The sequence below is a fragment of the Xenopus laevis genome, chromosome 8L, assembly GCF_017654675.1.
Source record: "Xenopus laevis strain J_2021 chromosome 8L, Xenopus_laevis_v10.1, whole genome shotgun sequence".
Lineage (NCBI taxonomy): Eukaryota > Metazoa > Chordata > Amphibia > Anura > Pipidae > Xenopus > Xenopus laevis.
The window spans coordinates 73529792-73546550 of NC_054385.1; the positions used below are offsets into that span (position 1 = coordinate 73529792).

General features: G+C 38.3%; 1 protein-coding gene across 2 annotated transcripts; it reads left to right on the forward strand.

Annotated features, from left to right (window-relative positions):
* Positions 1 to 915: 915 nt before the first annotated feature.
* Positions 916 to 13054, forward strand: batf.L (basic leucine zipper transcription factor, ATF-like L homeolog). Of its 2 annotated transcripts, XM_041571848.1 has the most exons (4): positions 916 to 936; positions 4353 to 4661; positions 6422 to 6526; positions 11922 to 13054. In XM_041571848.1, exons 2-4 carry the CDS (start codon positions 4596 to 4598, stop codon positions 12096 to 12098), a joined length of 348 nt encoding a protein of 115 aa, XP_041427782.1. In that variant the 5' UTR covers positions 916 to 936; positions 4353 to 4595; the 3' UTR covers positions 12099 to 13054.
* The last annotated feature ends 3705 nt before the right edge of the window (positions 13055 to 16759 follow it).

Consider the following 16759-nt stretch of genomic DNA (forward strand, 5'->3'; position numbering starts at 1 on the left):
AACGCTGCTACTATCTACTTACCGAAAAGCTGTAGTAATTTTGAAATAACTATATATTCGTCAACCACACGATCGTATCAAGGACACAAAATATTTTCGGTACAACGAATGCTCATACAACGAATGATCACTCCCAAACTGCGCAAGAAACAAACAAACGTAGGTAGTTCTTTGTTTTCCACAAGTCCCGCCCCGTTACTTGTTTTCTCGCGGGACTTCATTTTCGTTTTAAGGTTAACCATGGAAGAAGATGGCAGAATGAAGGCGCCTGCAATGGCCAAAGCAGAAATGGTGTACATGGTCTCCATGTTCCAGAGGAAGGATTATGATTGTAAGGAGTCACAGTACTCTAGGCCAAACAGTAGGAAAGATGCAATATTGGAAAAGGTGAGAGAAGGTCTCCAAAGAAAATTTGGTGTTGCAAGATCCAAGAACCAGCTAAGAAAGCGGTTGTCTGACTTAAAACTTCGAGGATCTAAGCAACTAACCAGCATCAGAAAGATTATTAAAAAAAGTAAGTACATAACTTTTGTTAATATAAATATATCTCACCAGTAGTAATAGTAGTGTTCTATGTGTACTTGTATGCGTCATTTATATTTTCCAATATATATTTTTTTAGAGGCAAAACTGAGAGCATTTTGGTTGAACAGGAAATAAAAGGGCTACATCTTCTGTTATTTTTGAAGATGTACAGGAGCATGCTAACACCCCTGAACCAGCTGTCACACCTGAACCAGCTAAGAGCCCAGAACATACTGCCACCACTGAGACTGCTGACACCCCTGAAGCTGCTGACACCGCAAAGCCTGCTGACACTGCAAGCCTGCTGACAAGTCTGAGGATGGTGCACTGCCACCCATGATCTTTTTCCTGAAGTTGGACTTTTTGACAAATTTTATCCACGTAGCCCAGGTGCCCTGGTTACTAGTACTGGTAAGTTAAAATACCTATTATGGTGTTACCATGTTTTAAACCCCTGAAACATAACATAGGTAATGTCATCATGTTTTTCACCCACAGAGGATCCAGATGACGTGTGCTTTTTGATGGAATTCACAGAAGGAAACATCTGACGACTTCACTGGCAAAACCAAAAATAATATTTTGAACAACATATAATAATGTGTGGTTTTTCTTCTACAACATCATTTGTAAACTGTATGGCCAAAGGGCATCTGAGGATGACCACTCTTTTTTTCACTAACAAGCACAAGCTTTGCAATATTTGCATATGCACCTTTTCTTTTTAAAAATAAATACATAAAATAATGTGTGCTTTTTCTTCTAAAAACATCATTTGTAAACTGTATGGCCAAAAGGCATCTGAGGAAGACCACTCTTTTTTCCAGTAACAAGCACAAGCTTTGCATTATTTGCATATGCACCTTTTCTTTTTAAAAAGAAATACAGTACATATAATAATGTGTGATTTTTCTTCTAAAACATCATTTGTAAACTGTTGGCCAAAGGGCATCTGAGGATGACCACTCTTTTTATCAGTAACAAGCACAAGCTTTGCAATATTTGCATGTGCACCTTTTCTTTTTAAAAAGAAATACATATCATAATGTGTGATATTTCTTCTAACAGTACACAAAGTATGTTTTTCTATGCTTCTGTGATTTCAGCACTTTTGTTTTTTTTACATGGCCAAATAAATGATGTTTTGAGAAAAGTGTGGGTACGATCGTTTGTTTGCTTACTTCCTCATTTGGCACTGCCCCTCCAAATACAGGCATGCGCAGTGAACGATCGTTTAATGATGAGGATCTGTTCGCTCCATACATTGACAGATTTCATTGGGTCCCGATGAAAATTTTTAAATCTGTCCGATCGACAATTGGGACGATTTTATCGGAAACTATATGATCGTTCGGACCACGTGTAACGACGAGTAGACGATTTTATGAGATCGTTCCAAAATGGATCATTTCACACAACAAAATCTGCCAGTGTATGGCCAGCTTTAGATTTGTAGTATACAGCTGCCTTCCTTCCCTCTTTTATGACTGTTTTCAAAGTAGAAGTCAATTATGCAGGGGGATAATCTGTCCACTGGTAATCTAATTATCTACCTAGCAAGGTGCAAACAATGAGTATCTTGCGTTTCCCTGATTCCACTGTTTAACTGAAGAATAAAGGTGGCCATAGACTTAAAGATCCGCTCGTTTGGCGACATCGCCAAACGAGCGGATCTTTCCCCGATATGCCACTAAACTGCGTGGCTATATCGGGGGTAATTTGAGCGTTCGGCCGTATGGCCGAACGATCGAATTACGATGCGCCAAGCGGCTCCGACGGGTCGGTCGGGTAAAAATCCAACCTTCCCGATCGATATCGTGGCCAGATATCGATCGGGAAGACCCGTCGGAAGCCCCCATACACGGGCAGATAAGCTGTCAAATCGGTCCAAACGACCGATATCGGCAGCTTCGGGGAGATTTGTTGCCCGGTAAAAATGTCTTCTTCTTCTTCGGGGCGACTAATCTCCCTGAACTGCCTCCCCTGCCTTCCCGCTTTTCTAAAATGTAAATTGATTCGTTTTCCGAAGTCATCCCGAAATTGCCTTACGAGGAAACTTTGGGCAACTTCAGAAAACAAATCGCTCCGAGTGCCATCCTGCCGGCGATTTTCAATTTAGCCGACAGGAAGGCAGGAGAGGCAGTTCAGGGAGATTAGTTGCACCGAAAAAGAGGAGATTTGTCACCTGGCCATAGATTTTTCTTGATTAAAACAATAGGTAAAAGTGTGTTCTGCACAACACAGAGCAGCCTATTCATTGCACTCATGTTGAACAAGGGGTATACGACCTTTTAACAGGACTCCATATCCTGCCTGCTTCGTAGTATGTCCCTAATTCAGTACTCCTCACAAACTACCAATTTGCAGTCTTCATTTTGGTCCCCCTTTTCACTCCAACAATTTTTTATTTAATTAAACTAACAAGTTGAGAAGTGGAAAATGGTATATAAGCACTCCATTAACTTCACACATACCAGTAAGATCAGATCAAGGAAATATAGCCCACGAGCACTGCATTAACTCCACACATGCCAGAAAGATCATCAGTACATAGATTGAAAGCATTCCCTACACTTGCACAAGCAGAATAAAAATAGCAGTTATCTTCGATGGCCCTCACTGCTTGACCCTCTCTCTCTCTCTCTCTCTCTCTTAGTAAAGTGTCCCTGGTGCTAGAATTTAGAAATGTGGTAAAACATCTAAAAGTTGTGGTTCACCTTCACTTTAACTTTTAGTATGTTATAGAATGGGTAATTCTAAGCAACTTTTCAGTTGGTCTTAATTCTTTATTATAGTTTTTGTATTATAGTTATTTGCCTTCTTCTGGCTCTTTCCAGCGTTGAAATAGGGGTCACTGACCCCATCTAAAAAAATACATGTTATGTAAGGCTAGACATGTATTGTTGTTGATAATGTTTATTACTGATATTTCTATTCAGGCTATCTCCTATTCCTATTCATATTGTGGTCTCTTATTCAAACCTATGCATGGTTGCTAGAGAAATTTAGACCCTAGCAACCAGAAAATCAGTTGCAAAGTGTCTCAGAATATCGCTCTCTACATACTAAAAATTGATTTAAAGATTAACAACAACAACAAGTAGCATGGATGGGATAATAGACAAAACTAGGCAAAACACATATTTTTAAAAAATGTGCACCAAAATCCACAGTAAGAGCAGAATGATAGTTTAGTAAAAATCTTACTAGTTAATATTGAGCTCTGTCACACTATTGTGCTACTATTATATGTATGTAATGCAGATTGCTGCCGATACATGCCCAGATTTGGTTTGGCCGATTTTCACCATACAGGCTGATCTATCCATATAACAATTGGCCTGTCTAAATTGAAAATGACATCTGCTGATGCACCATCCACCAGATGAAATCAGATACAATTTTCAGTAAGGACAGACCAAATGTGATCTGAAATTCTCAGGCAATAAGAGGAGAAATAGTACTCTTTCCTCCACTTCGATCCATTGTCCTGAGACTGCCAAATCACAAAATATACCAGTGTATGGCCAGTGTAAACTCTTATGTTTCTTTCACAAAAACTGAGGCAAGAAAATCTGACAGCCTAGATGGATTGCCTACTGTTATCACTTTTTTGAATATATTAAGGCTCCACTTATTTTTAATAACCATTTTTTCCACATCAGTATTAACAGTGTAAGCCATAGAGTGAAACACTGCTTACCTCATGCCTCCCACACACCCCTCTGATGACATATGGGGTTTTCCTGGGTATTTTTTCACCTTGCCCCCAATGTGTTTTTGTTTTTTTAGCTGACATTTATATGTTTCTGTCATGTGACTTCCAGCTCCGGTCCCCAGACACCAAAACCACACGGGAAAGGTGACAGGGATAGGTGGATGCGTCATGGGTGAGGACCTATCGAAAGAAAGACAGAGGAAGAAGTGTAAAAGGGACGTGAAGACTGCAAAGGAAGTACAAATTCACAGAAAAGGGGCAGCAACTGACAAAGGCCCTGAGAAACGGGGAAAGGAAACCAAGTGCAAAGAAAAAGTTTGACAGGCAAAGCAGCCTCAAGAGGCTAGGGGACATGCAACAAGAGTCTGACAGAAATGAGCAGGGCTACAGCAGCTCCCCCCCTTCTAGCAATAAACAGGTAAGCCACATGCTCTTAATCTTCTGTGACCATAAGGAGCCCAGTTGGATATGGATTGACTCTGTCTCAGCCCTTTTCTCATGTCATAGTACTTCATGGCCAGTATGCAATTATATGGATTCCATGTGATGTTTCATGATCTATACAATGTAAAAGCATGTGATTTGTATAGGTCCAGGGGTGATGTGTTTAATTTTAAGCAATAATGTTAACGGTTATTAATAAATATTACTGCTTTGGGTAAGTATAACCAGCTTTTTGATGCAAACTGCCATGTGTGCCTAGGGTATGTTTATAAGCTTACAGAGTAAAGTAATCATAACTACTTTATTCTGTAAGCTTAACTAATTCCTGGTGGTAAAACCACATGAATTAAAATAATCACCCATGTGTAGTGCATTTCAAAACAGTATCTTCTGGATAATATGCCTTTTTCCCTGTGATCACAGTACTGTATTTAAAGGAGAAATCAGCTACAGACTAGAACTGGGGGGTGCCGACATGTCGGGAACCCCCAGTAAGTCAAATCACTAACTGTGTCGCTGAGGATACTTTCTTGAGCACTGCACTGCCATGTTGAAGCCAATTATCCATTCATTTTGTGGGTCCACTGAGCAAGCTATATGCAGTACAATAAACTCATCACAAATGACTATACTGCATGTGGACTTGCAGGGGATACTTGGATAATTGGCTGCAACATGGCTGGACATAATGTCTTTCAATAAAGTATCCCAGGCTGTTGTGTTTAAGTGCACCATCCCAGGCTACAAGGCTACTTTGAGGGAAGGGGGTGCCCAACATTTTGGCCACCCCAAGTTTTAGTCTGTAGCTGATTTCACCATCTCTATGGGATGGTGTAAGTGTATTTTTTTATCACAGCAACACACTAATACCTAACCAGAAGCATATGCACTGATATCCTTGAAAAATTAAACTTCCATTACACATACATCTACTTGATTATCACTGGCAGGGAGCATGGGCACTGGATGCCGCATTATCAAACATGGTGGCCAGCAACCCCACTGCTCTGCTTTGCCAGAGAGGTATCTTGAAAGAGACATATTCTAGAAGTCCTGTTTAGGAGGGGGTATGAGTTACTAGCTAGAAATGGAGAGGGGGTTTGTTCCTCATGTATACTTACACTTACTATGCACAGAACAGTACAGATATTTTAAAAACTACACCAGATGCTTGAAGAATATTAGTTTGCATCAAGTACCCCTTTAAATGGACATATACCAAAAACAGATTTATTGTGACCTCTTCCTCTTGCAAGAACTGAATTTCTCCAACAGCAAATTTCTGTAGTCTTTTTGTTTCAAATGTGCTACTGCCAGGTCCAAACTGGCAATCTGTGGGTTCTGGCAAATGCCAGAGGGGCTGCTATAAGGTCCCATAGTAAGTCACTATTTAGTGGGCTGGTGGGGGCTATTTGGGCCTCTATGTGGGCTGATTGGGCCTCCTGTGCACCTGAAATGCCAGGGCCTATTTTTAATTCTCAGTCCAGACCTGGCTACTTTCTTTATCCATTGTAGGGTATCTAATATAAAAGGCTATAGCTGCTTTCACAAAGCCCTGATGTGGAGTTCTCTAGTCGGTGTACAGCCTCCATGCTCCATAAAGGCCTTTAGCTCATATCACAGCCTCTTGAATGTAACCATTTTGTATGATGTCACATTCATAAGGCAGTGTCATCTTATCACACATCATAGTCTCCATGCAAGCTAACACTCTCCAGTCGTCCCTTTTTTTAGGACTCTTCAGATGACACAAAGAAAAATCACAGAAGAGAGAAAAATAGGATTGCAGCACAGAAAAGCCGCCAGCGACAAACAGAAAAAGCAGACTCGTTGCACATTGTGAGTAAAAAGGCAGAGTGACCCTTGAATGTCATTTCTGTACTTAGTTCTCTGCAAAATACATTTACCATTCTGTAGACCAACATTTTTTGTGCCCTGCATAGGAACTCTATGGATCTGACTTTTTTGAGCTGCTTTGTGCTCGCTATAGTACTAATTTAGAGGCTTGCAAAAGTGATGACGTGTGCTCTGCTGCCTGATATTCATTTATATAATTATATGCACGCAACGACCTTTCTCTGTGCATCCTCTCTGTGTGCGGAAAAACTCCTTTTCCCCTCCCATTACAGGAAGACACCCCCCCACCCCTCCAAATTTACAGCCCCCACTACTTACTCCTCCCCCACACCCTTTCCTGTAAGCGGAGGTTTGGTTTCTGCTGCTGAATTTTTTTTTGTATTTTACAAAGTTCCCCAGAATTCTGTTATTTACACCTTAATGTGGGCTATGCCGACTACTTTTGCTTGTATAACATGTATGTATGTATATTTTCATTTATATAACACTTATTGTTTATGTAGTACAAAACATTCAGAAAGGCATGTTTAAGGTGACAAGACCAACCTTTAAGTATGTTGATAATATGTGCAATATAAATGTGATACAGTACTAGTTACATTGAGATTTGTTGCCCTTCAGACATGGAGGGAGTGTGGGGATACACAGTTACTTTCTCCCACTGTGGTAGTTTAGTTTATAATGATCACAGCATCAGTTTATGCAAGGTTATGCATAAATTGCGTACAGTGATCCGCACAAGATAACCGCTGTACATGGTATTGTGAAATACCTACTCCATTCATGCTACTCTCTGTGCTAGTGACCTATTTTACATTAGACTGCTTAGTGACATCCCTACTACATGATCTCTGAAAAACAGTTATTGCACTTTAGTTTTGCAAGAGATAAACATTTTATAATTTGCTATGCATACTTTTATGACGTTTTAAAAAAAAAAAAATAAAACAAACAAATAAAAATCTTGCCACCTAAAACCCAAACAGCGTTTTATTTTATTTTTTTTAAATCCTGCATTTAAAACAAAAAAAATTGAGGAAAAAACAAAGCAATCGATGCAAGAAAACACAATGAATAGTCAGAAAAGATAGCTCTTGTGTTTTTTTTATATTGTTATACCTAAACCAGGCATTTGACGAATGATAAATCTAAATATAAGTATCTACCAGAGAGCCCTAGGTATTGTATCTCAGCAGTAACGTAACTAAGGAGGGTCGGCCCCAGGTGCAGGACGTGCAGCTGCCCCAACCCACCCCCTCCAGAACGCAGTTTTCTTTGCGTCTGCGCAAGTGTCTGGAGGGCCCCAAGGGGGTGCGGACCCAGGTGCGATCGCGCCCCCTGCACTCCTGGTAGTTACGCCCCTGTACCTCAGTATTCACTTTTAACACATACTCTAGTCTACATAGTGCTCTTTATAGCTCTCTGTAGGAGACGTGTACTATGCATGCTGCTGTGTGAGAAATATCTTTATTATTCCTCATTTTTCAGTATATACCACTCTATTATTTCTGCTCAATAGGAGATACCTACTATGCATACATTTCTCTGGCATATATCTACCATATAAAATATTCTGTCATACATAACTTCTGTGTTTAATGCTCTTTGGAAGATACAAGGCCTTATTTGTGAATGGAAACGCAGCATTTTTTTACCCTACCTGCCCCTAACTAGTACGTCATTTGGGGGGAGGTACAAGCCAGGTGCAGCAGGGCATGTATACCGCATTGGGCTCTGCCTTTACCGCCTGTCTTAAAGGCACAGTAACACCAAAAACCGGAAGTGTATCAAAGTAATTAAAATATAATGTACTTTTGCTCTGCATTGGTAAAACTGGTGTGTTTGTTTCAGAAAGACTACTAAAGTTTATATTAACAAGTTGCTGTATAGCCACGGGGACATGCATTCAAGCTGGAAAAAAGGAGAAAATGCATAGGTTACTTTGCAGATAAATGATAAGCATCATTGCATTGGACAGGGCTTATCTGTTATGTGTTATTTAACCTGTGCCTTTTCTCCTTTTATCCAGCTTGAATGGCTGCCCCCATGACTACACAGCAGCTTATTTATATAAACTATAGCAGAGTTTCTGAAGCAAACACACAACTTTAACCAGTGCATGCTAACAGTATATTATGAGTTAATTATTTTAAAATGCTTTCACTTTTTGGTGTTACTGTTGCTTTAAGGCATACAGTAAGGATAGGACTATCTGTGTATCTTGATGCTGCACTTTTCACTTTTCATATAGTGCTCAGCACAGAGGGGGTGCAGGTGCTTTGTAGATAAGTTCAAAAGGGAAGCTCATGCACCCCTTAGTTCTCTTCCACTTGCGACCCCTACTGTCTTATCCTTTAAATAATGTTGTACATACTGTTCTTCTGGAAATAACTGCTATTTATATTTCAGTATGGAAGATACCTGCAGTATATACTTACCTGCAGGTGATAGTGTCACTACTGACTGCATGTGTAAAAAAGCTGTTGCTATTAAAAGCTATCATTTACACTTAGGGGCAGGTTTATCAAGGGTCGAAGTGAATTTTCGAAGTGAAAAACGTTGAATTTCGAAGTAATTTTTGGGTACTTCGACCATCGAATAGGCCAAATTCAACTTCGATTCGAATTGAAAAAACTTTGAATATTGGACCACTCGAAAATCAAAGTACTGTCTTTAAAAAATGTAGACTTCGACACTTCGCCACCTTAAACCTACCTAATTGCTGTTTAGCCTATGGGGGACCAACTAGAACCTATCTGAGGCTTTTGGGCAAGTTTTGAGAAGTCAAAGTTTTTTTTTTGTAAAATCCTTCCAATCGTTCGATTCGAAGAATTCAATCGTTTGATCGTACGATTTTACTTCGATCGAATATGGACGTTTTTGCTCGAAAAAAATACTTTGACTATCGAAGTACTCAAATTCTATGGTCGAATTTCGAAGTTTTTTTACTTCGAAATTTGATCCTTGATAAATATGCCCCTTATTGATCTATGAGAGATACCTATTGTAGTTACTGCTCAGTTGAATGTCCCCTCTCTGTATAATTATGGGGTGCCGTTTGTCCCAAATACATACTGTATACAAAACTATCCCTAATACACAGAATGAATGTCTCTCATGTTATATAAGTATTTGTGACCATACACAGATAAAAAAATATACAAAAGACTTATTTCTATTAAAGAATGAAAACAAAATCTGGTTAGTGCACAAAAGGATGTCATTATATCACAAACTCCATTCTATACATTTGTCTCACAAATGTATAACCTCCATGTAACGGAAACACTTATGTGCAAAGTTACTTACAGAATGAATTATGTAAAAACAAAGTTGGACATAATATATAATAGTGTAACTAACTAGTGCATGTCAAGCTAGATTTGACTGACAAAATAGATATCTGTGACAGAAAGCAAGATTTTATAGTACAGGATTCATTCTTTCCACAAAATGACAGTTTTGTTTCACAAAATAGATAAAATAACCATTCTGTGAAGCAACACTGTCAGTCACATTCCTGAACCAATAACAACAAAGCTTATTGCCATATACAAACAAGATGAGAAGTTGCCAGCTCTGCTCCACATGGCTAAGGAAAAGTATCTGGCCTGCTATAGAGGGCGCCCTCTAATGTCCCCTGTGCTGCATAGTAATAAACATGAACAAACCTTTCCTAAAAGAGCTGCTGTTAAACACTACAGGTTCATAAATGGAAGTTTTTACAAATGGCTGAGAAATATAATGCTGCACTTCTAATGATTGTAGAAAAAGAAAAGTATGCAAAACATAAATATGATCATTTTAGGTGATATGGCTATTCTTATTGTAGTAACCTGCTTGTGTGGCCATTTTGGTTAAGGGCATTCCTGCTGTTTTGCCATTATCTTATGACTTACTCCTGTTCCTCTTCCTGTCTAAGCTGAGAGCAATAATGGGACAGGCCACACCCACCTGCCATTAAATGTACCAGAAGTTACTGTGCTTGTCTGGCTGCTTTGCCTGACTCTCAGAGTCAGTTATACGTTTTGTATATGATAGTTAGACTCCAATGTCTCCTCCTAGCTGTAATCTTGCACCAATTAGCTTGTAGTAGTCTTTTAATAATGTGCTTAGCTATAGATCAACTACTACATAATAGCTTTAGCCAGAGACTTGGGACTGATCATGTGCACACATACCTCCCAACTGTCCCTTTTTCAGAGGTACAGTCCCTCTTTTGACAGCTCAACTTGAGGTCCCTCATTTGTACTGGAAAGTCCCTCTTTTCTCTGCAATGAACAGCCAGAAAAAGAAACAGTTTCTAACTTAATTGGCTTTTGGCAGAGAGGCCTGTACAGCTAACAGTGTTTGTATATGGCAATAAGCTTTGTTCTTATTGGTTCAGGAATGTGACTGACAGTGTTGCTTCACAGAATGGTTATTTTATCTGTTTTGTGAAACAAAACTGTCATTTTGTGGAAAGAATGAATCCTGTACTATAAAATCTTGCTTTGTGTCACAGATATCTATTTTGTCAGTCAAATCTAGCTTGACAAGCACTAGTTAGTTACACTATTATATATTATGTCCAACTTTGTTTTTACATAATTCATTCTGTAAGTAACTCTGCACATAAGTGCGTCCGTTACATGGAGGTTATACATTTGTGAGACAGATTGCTTGTTAAACTGTACAGAATGGAGTTTGTGATATAATGACATCCTTTTGTGCACTAACCAGATTTTGTTTTCAATCTTTAATAGACCACAATTATCTCTAAACGATTGTTTAAATGTACGATTTGTCCATTAACAAAAATGACCATTTCAATCGATATTGCCAGGAAAATTGAGGGTAGCTGCCTGCTTGGCCCTGCAAACATAGATAGATTGCGCTGGGACTGATAACATTTTTTTAACCTGGCCAATCAACAGATCCGACTAAAAATCGTAACATGCACGATTGTTAGATTCCCACTAACTTCATGATAATTTGACGGATTGGTCAGATTGCACTGAAATCGATCATTCACCAACGAAAGATCTTTGCGTCTATGGGGACCTTAACTCTGTTGAAGATACCTGCTATGAAAGATAACTTACCATTTAAACTGTTCTGTGGAATATAGATTTGTGTGTCACCAGAGGAAAAGCATGCAAGGTCCTGTCTGAACTTTAATCAGTAGCACTAAATAAATTATGGATTCACTTTTCAACTTTATCAGAGTGCTATTGGTTTTATTGTACATGGGATGCAAGACCTGAAGGGCAGGCAAAGGTCATCCAGTTTAAGTACCTGACACCCTCTTGGGTGCATAACTAAGGGTTTGAGAACTCCATAATAGATAAACACTGTCTGAACTTTAATAACCTGTGGTGTTATTGTCTGGTTCTAGGAGAGTGAGAATTTGGAGCGCCTGAATTCGGCATTACGCGGAGAAATCAGTGGCCTGCGAGAGGAACTGAAATATCTCACATGTGTGCTAAGTACCCACCAACCTGTTTGTGTCCTTGGTCCAACAAAGCCACAAGCTATCCTCCCACATGTCGGATCCACCCGCTACCAGCACTAAGGGTACATGGACGGTGATTACACATTCATGTTGTATCATAGTGCAAACAAGAACTATGACATTCGTAATATACTCTTGGGCTCATCATGACATGTTCAGCTTTAGGTGAAAATAAAATGTTGATCTCTAAAGAGATGATAGAATGTGCAAGGGCATGTGTTATGCCTGTTGTAAAATGCCTGAATGTGCTAAAAAAACACATAAATATCACGTGTTGGGCAATGACACACATTATATAAGAAATTTGTATTAGATGCGCAAATGTCATAAAAATACAAAGTGTGTGTGTGTGTGTCTGTGACCTATTCATAAAATACAGGAAAGCATAACAACATTGTATATCTGAGTATTAATAAGGCAACAGCATGCAAAATATTGATGCTTTGTCTTTTGTAGAGGTGCAAGACCATGCTGTGGTGAAGTATAATGAAGTATCGTCAAGAATCATGTCAAGTGCCTATGTTATTTATAAATGATAGAACACGCTGTACACGCGTATATCATTTGTAGATCTGCAGTTATGTCTTTATTTTTTAGCATTTTATTTCTTTGTGGTACTCACTGAGGTATATACTTTAAATCCAACTTCAATGAGGCACTGTGCAATGAAGTACCAGTTTTTCAGTCTCTTCCAGTACCACTGTGGTGGCTTTCAGATGAAGATAAGCACCCTGAGAAAGATCAAGTATAGTCCTGTTAGAAGATTGTTATAAAGGGAAAGGGTTATAGAATGTATATTAATTGTGTTCAAAGTATTTTGAAACATTTTAAGGATGACAAAATTACAAAACTCTTAGTAACATGACAATTCATCACTAGTGTGAAGAATACATGATACATTGAGGGTCTTTGTGGTTGTTGGGTGACCAATTGGCTAGAATCTCAAATTGATATTTTAGTGCTAATGAAACACATGGTGCTTTTCAGTTTAAATAAACTGTGGTTATTTATTCCAAGAAGGCTGTATCATTATGTCTTGTGTTATTGTGTATTGTATGTGGGAACAAAAGAGAAGAGGCAAGTAGATCCCTTCTGTCAGTATTGCTGTAGGCAAGGTCATATTTACCCATGCCTCCCTACACCTGATTTCACCTTCAAATGAACTTTTGAAAATTGACATTGTGCATATGGTATACAACAAACAGCCCAGGGCCTAACCACACAGGGGGCCCATGATCAGACATTTTATCTGCTGTAACTTTTGACAGAAGCAGCCTCAGGGATGACCCCTTATTTTAATCAGCTCGAAGAATTATGTTGCATGGTTATTTAAATTAGTTTCATATTCTTGAAGTGCCCCATCTTGTCATTTATCCGCTCCCATGGCAATATATTTTTCAGAAATATTATATCATTTTGAAAAGAGATGAATGGAAAACTACGGTAAATATGAAAGTATTTTTTACTCATTTAAATATAAAGTGCTGGTACACTGAACTGGTAGAAAAAGTTGTTTTTAAGGTATATAGTTTATGCATAGATAGACAATGTGTTACCCCTGTGAAGAACCCATGGAAAGACTTTCAAAATAAATCTAATAAAGACTTTCCTATGAATTTACAGCTTTAGTGCTATTAAATAAACCATCGCTGCTTACAGGAAATCACAATTCTTCGCTTTTGGTAAAGTGAAAGGAGGGTTGGAGAACGTTTATTTATTTGAAAAATTGACTGCACTAATTTTGAACAGTTCAGCAGAATTTGGAACCCTTGGCAAATATACACCCAAATGCATACATCTAAATGGGTCAAACCAAATTCACTGTTGGTTAATCTCATTTCCATATAAGAAATTATATGGTCACAGGAATATCTGCCCATTTCTTTTTTTCCTTCTCTTAGTTATGATTTCTTACATAGTAGGACTCATTTGGCACTGGGCAAATTTGCAAGTGGGCAGTAACCAGTGGCAGCCACGGGTTTGCTTCCATTTGCTTCCATTGTTCAACCTGCAGTTTGCTGAAAAAGCCAGCCACTAATTGGTTTCCGTGGGTTACTGCCCAGGTGCAAATTTGCCTATGTTTTCATATCCCTGTTTATATTTTCTTTTACTCACTTTAATATGGTGAATTTCTATATGTTTAATATTTTTACCCTAATTTGTATATTATACATCATGATGTCCTAAATGATTGTATTAGACAACTCCACCTTAAGCTTTTCTATAAATGTGATGATTGTAAAGTAAACTATTGTTGTAAAAATTTAAAAAGTTTTATTTGCTTTAGAAACACTACAATAGCTTATATAAATGAACTGCTGTCTAGGAATGTGGGCAGCCGGCCAAGCAAAAAAAAAAAAAAAAGTACGAAGGTACAGACCTAAAGGCACAAAATATGTCCAGGTGTAGTAACCCATTTCACTGCTGATTGGATGGTATAGGCCAATAGATCTGTAGCAAACTTTGCACCTTTTATTATGTGATACCCTTCGAGATTAGTTCCACACTACAAATTTTTTACATTCCAATCCAAGAATGTAATGTTATAATATTGCAATGCGAATATTATTTACAACATGTGCGTAGAACCTGCAGAATACTGCAACTTTATTGTAGCATGGAATCTGCCTATAACTTCTGGAAGGGAAAGCTCACAGTTTTTTTTTCCATTATAGTTTCCTCAAAACATCAAGCCTTAAACATTATAGATGGATTTCAAGCTATACTTTTTAACCTTAGTGTATGTATATGTATAAACTCAAAACAATATCTAACTTTGGATTCAATATTGTTGATCTCAGTTGTTAAATTATTGATGATTTTTGATATTTTTTATTCTTTATGGATTTGTTATATTTCTGAATTGATTTGAATAGCATTTTAAGAATGTATTTTAGGTTAGACACAAGCAATTAAGTTATTTGTGAAATTATAAGGAGAAAGTACTGGTTGCTCATTATATATATAGTCCTTAGGATTCTAATTATATATATATTTTTCAAATTATTTTTTATTAAAGTTTTACAATACAAATTATAAGGACATTTGTGCATATTGTTCATCTGCCTATGGCTTGGTTTGGTGGAGCAGGGAACATTTGTGTCAAGTCAGTATCAGTGAATGGTAGGAGTAGAGAAGGGGGGTAGGAAAAGAAGGGGGGGAAAAGGGGGAGTTATTTGTCAATTCAATTTCACAGACTACAAACAGACATGATTTGAGAGGTAATACAAAATAATAATTACCACGTGTGTGCCTTTTGTGGCCTCCTGTAGTAACAACACTCAATAGTAAAAACCCATGTCTCACTGAGACACATTCAGTTACATTGAGAAGGAAAAACAGCAGCCTGCCAGAAAGCATTTCTCTCCTAACGTGCAGGCACAAGTCACATGATATGGGGCAGCTGGGAAATTGACAAAATGTCTAGCCCCATGTCAGATTTCAAAATTGAATATAAAAGAGCAAACAGATTTTTTTATATTCAATTTTGAAATCTGACATGGGGGTAGACATTTTGTCAATTTCCCAGCTGCCCCAGGTCATGTGACTTGTGCCTGCGCTTTAGGAGAGAAATGCTTTCTGGCAGGCTGCTGTTTTTCCTCTCAATGTAACTGAATGTGTCTCAGTGAGACATGGGTTTTTACTATTGAGTGTTGTTCTTAGATCTACCAGGCAGCTGTTATCTTGTGTTAGGGAGCTGTTATCTGGTTACCTTCCCATTGTTCTTTTGTTTGGCTGCTGGGGGGGGGGAAGGGAGGGGGTGATATCACTCCAACTTGCAGTACAGCAGTAAAGAGTGACTTGCACAAGTCACATGACTTGGGGCAGCCCCATGTCAGATTTCAAAATTAAATATAAAAAAATCTGCTCTTTTGAGAAATGCATTTCAGTGCAGAATTCTGCTGGAGCAGCACTATTAACTGATTCATTTTGAAAAAAAGTTTTTTCCCATGACAGTATCCCTTTAAGTCAGGGGTCAGCAACCTTTATTATCAAAAGAGCCATTTTGCTGCCTCTTCCACTAAAGAAAAATAGTCTGGAGCCGCAAAACATAAACAAACTTTTAAAGTTTTAACCTTTTTTCAATTTTAACTGCTACAACAACAGAATACAACAAACAAAAGTGCAGTGTGCATGTGTAGGCCTACAAAATAAATTAAACACTGAATAGCCCTATTAAATGCTAGTGTTCTCATCTGTTTAAAGGCTCAGATTTCAAAATTGAATATAAAAAAATCTGTTTGCTCTTTTGAGAAATGGATTTCAGTGCAGAATTCTACTGGAGCAGCGCTATTAACTGATGTGTTTTGAAAAAAACATGTTTTCCGATGACAGAATCCCTTTAAGATAAAACTATTCTGGTTTGTAGTAGTCAGGGGCAGCTGATTAGGCAGGCAGTTATGCAGTGTGCAAGTGTTCCTTTGTACATACTACTTAAGTTAAAAAATAAAATGTACACAGTGCATCTGCCCTTTCTGAACGAGTCCGATATCTTTTTCACCAGAACATTGACCTCTATGTTCTTGTAGCCATTGTTGCTCATATGTCTGCCATCTGGATTGCTACTAAGGAAGACAATTGCCTCATACATAAAAGACTTTTGCTGTTAAAAGGGCTCATTAAGGACCACAACTGCAGTTGCAGTCATACGAAAATGGACGTTCCTTCATGTTTAATCTCTTGGCCCAGGCATATGTGGTTGTGCAACTAAAGCAGGGAGG

Coding starts and splice junctions, on each gene's coding strand:
- batf.L (XM_041571848.1), top strand. CDS start 4,596: ATGCAACAAGAGTCTGACAGAAATGAGCAGGGCTACAGCAGCTCCCCC. Junction 4,662..6,421: donor CCCCTTCTAGCAATAAACAG/GTAAGCCACATG, acceptor CCCTTTTTTTAG/GACTCTTCAGATGACACAAA. Junction 6,527..11,921: donor AAGCAGACTCGTTGCACATT/GTGAGTAAAAAG, acceptor GTCTGGTTCTAG/GAGAGTGAGAATTTGGAGCG.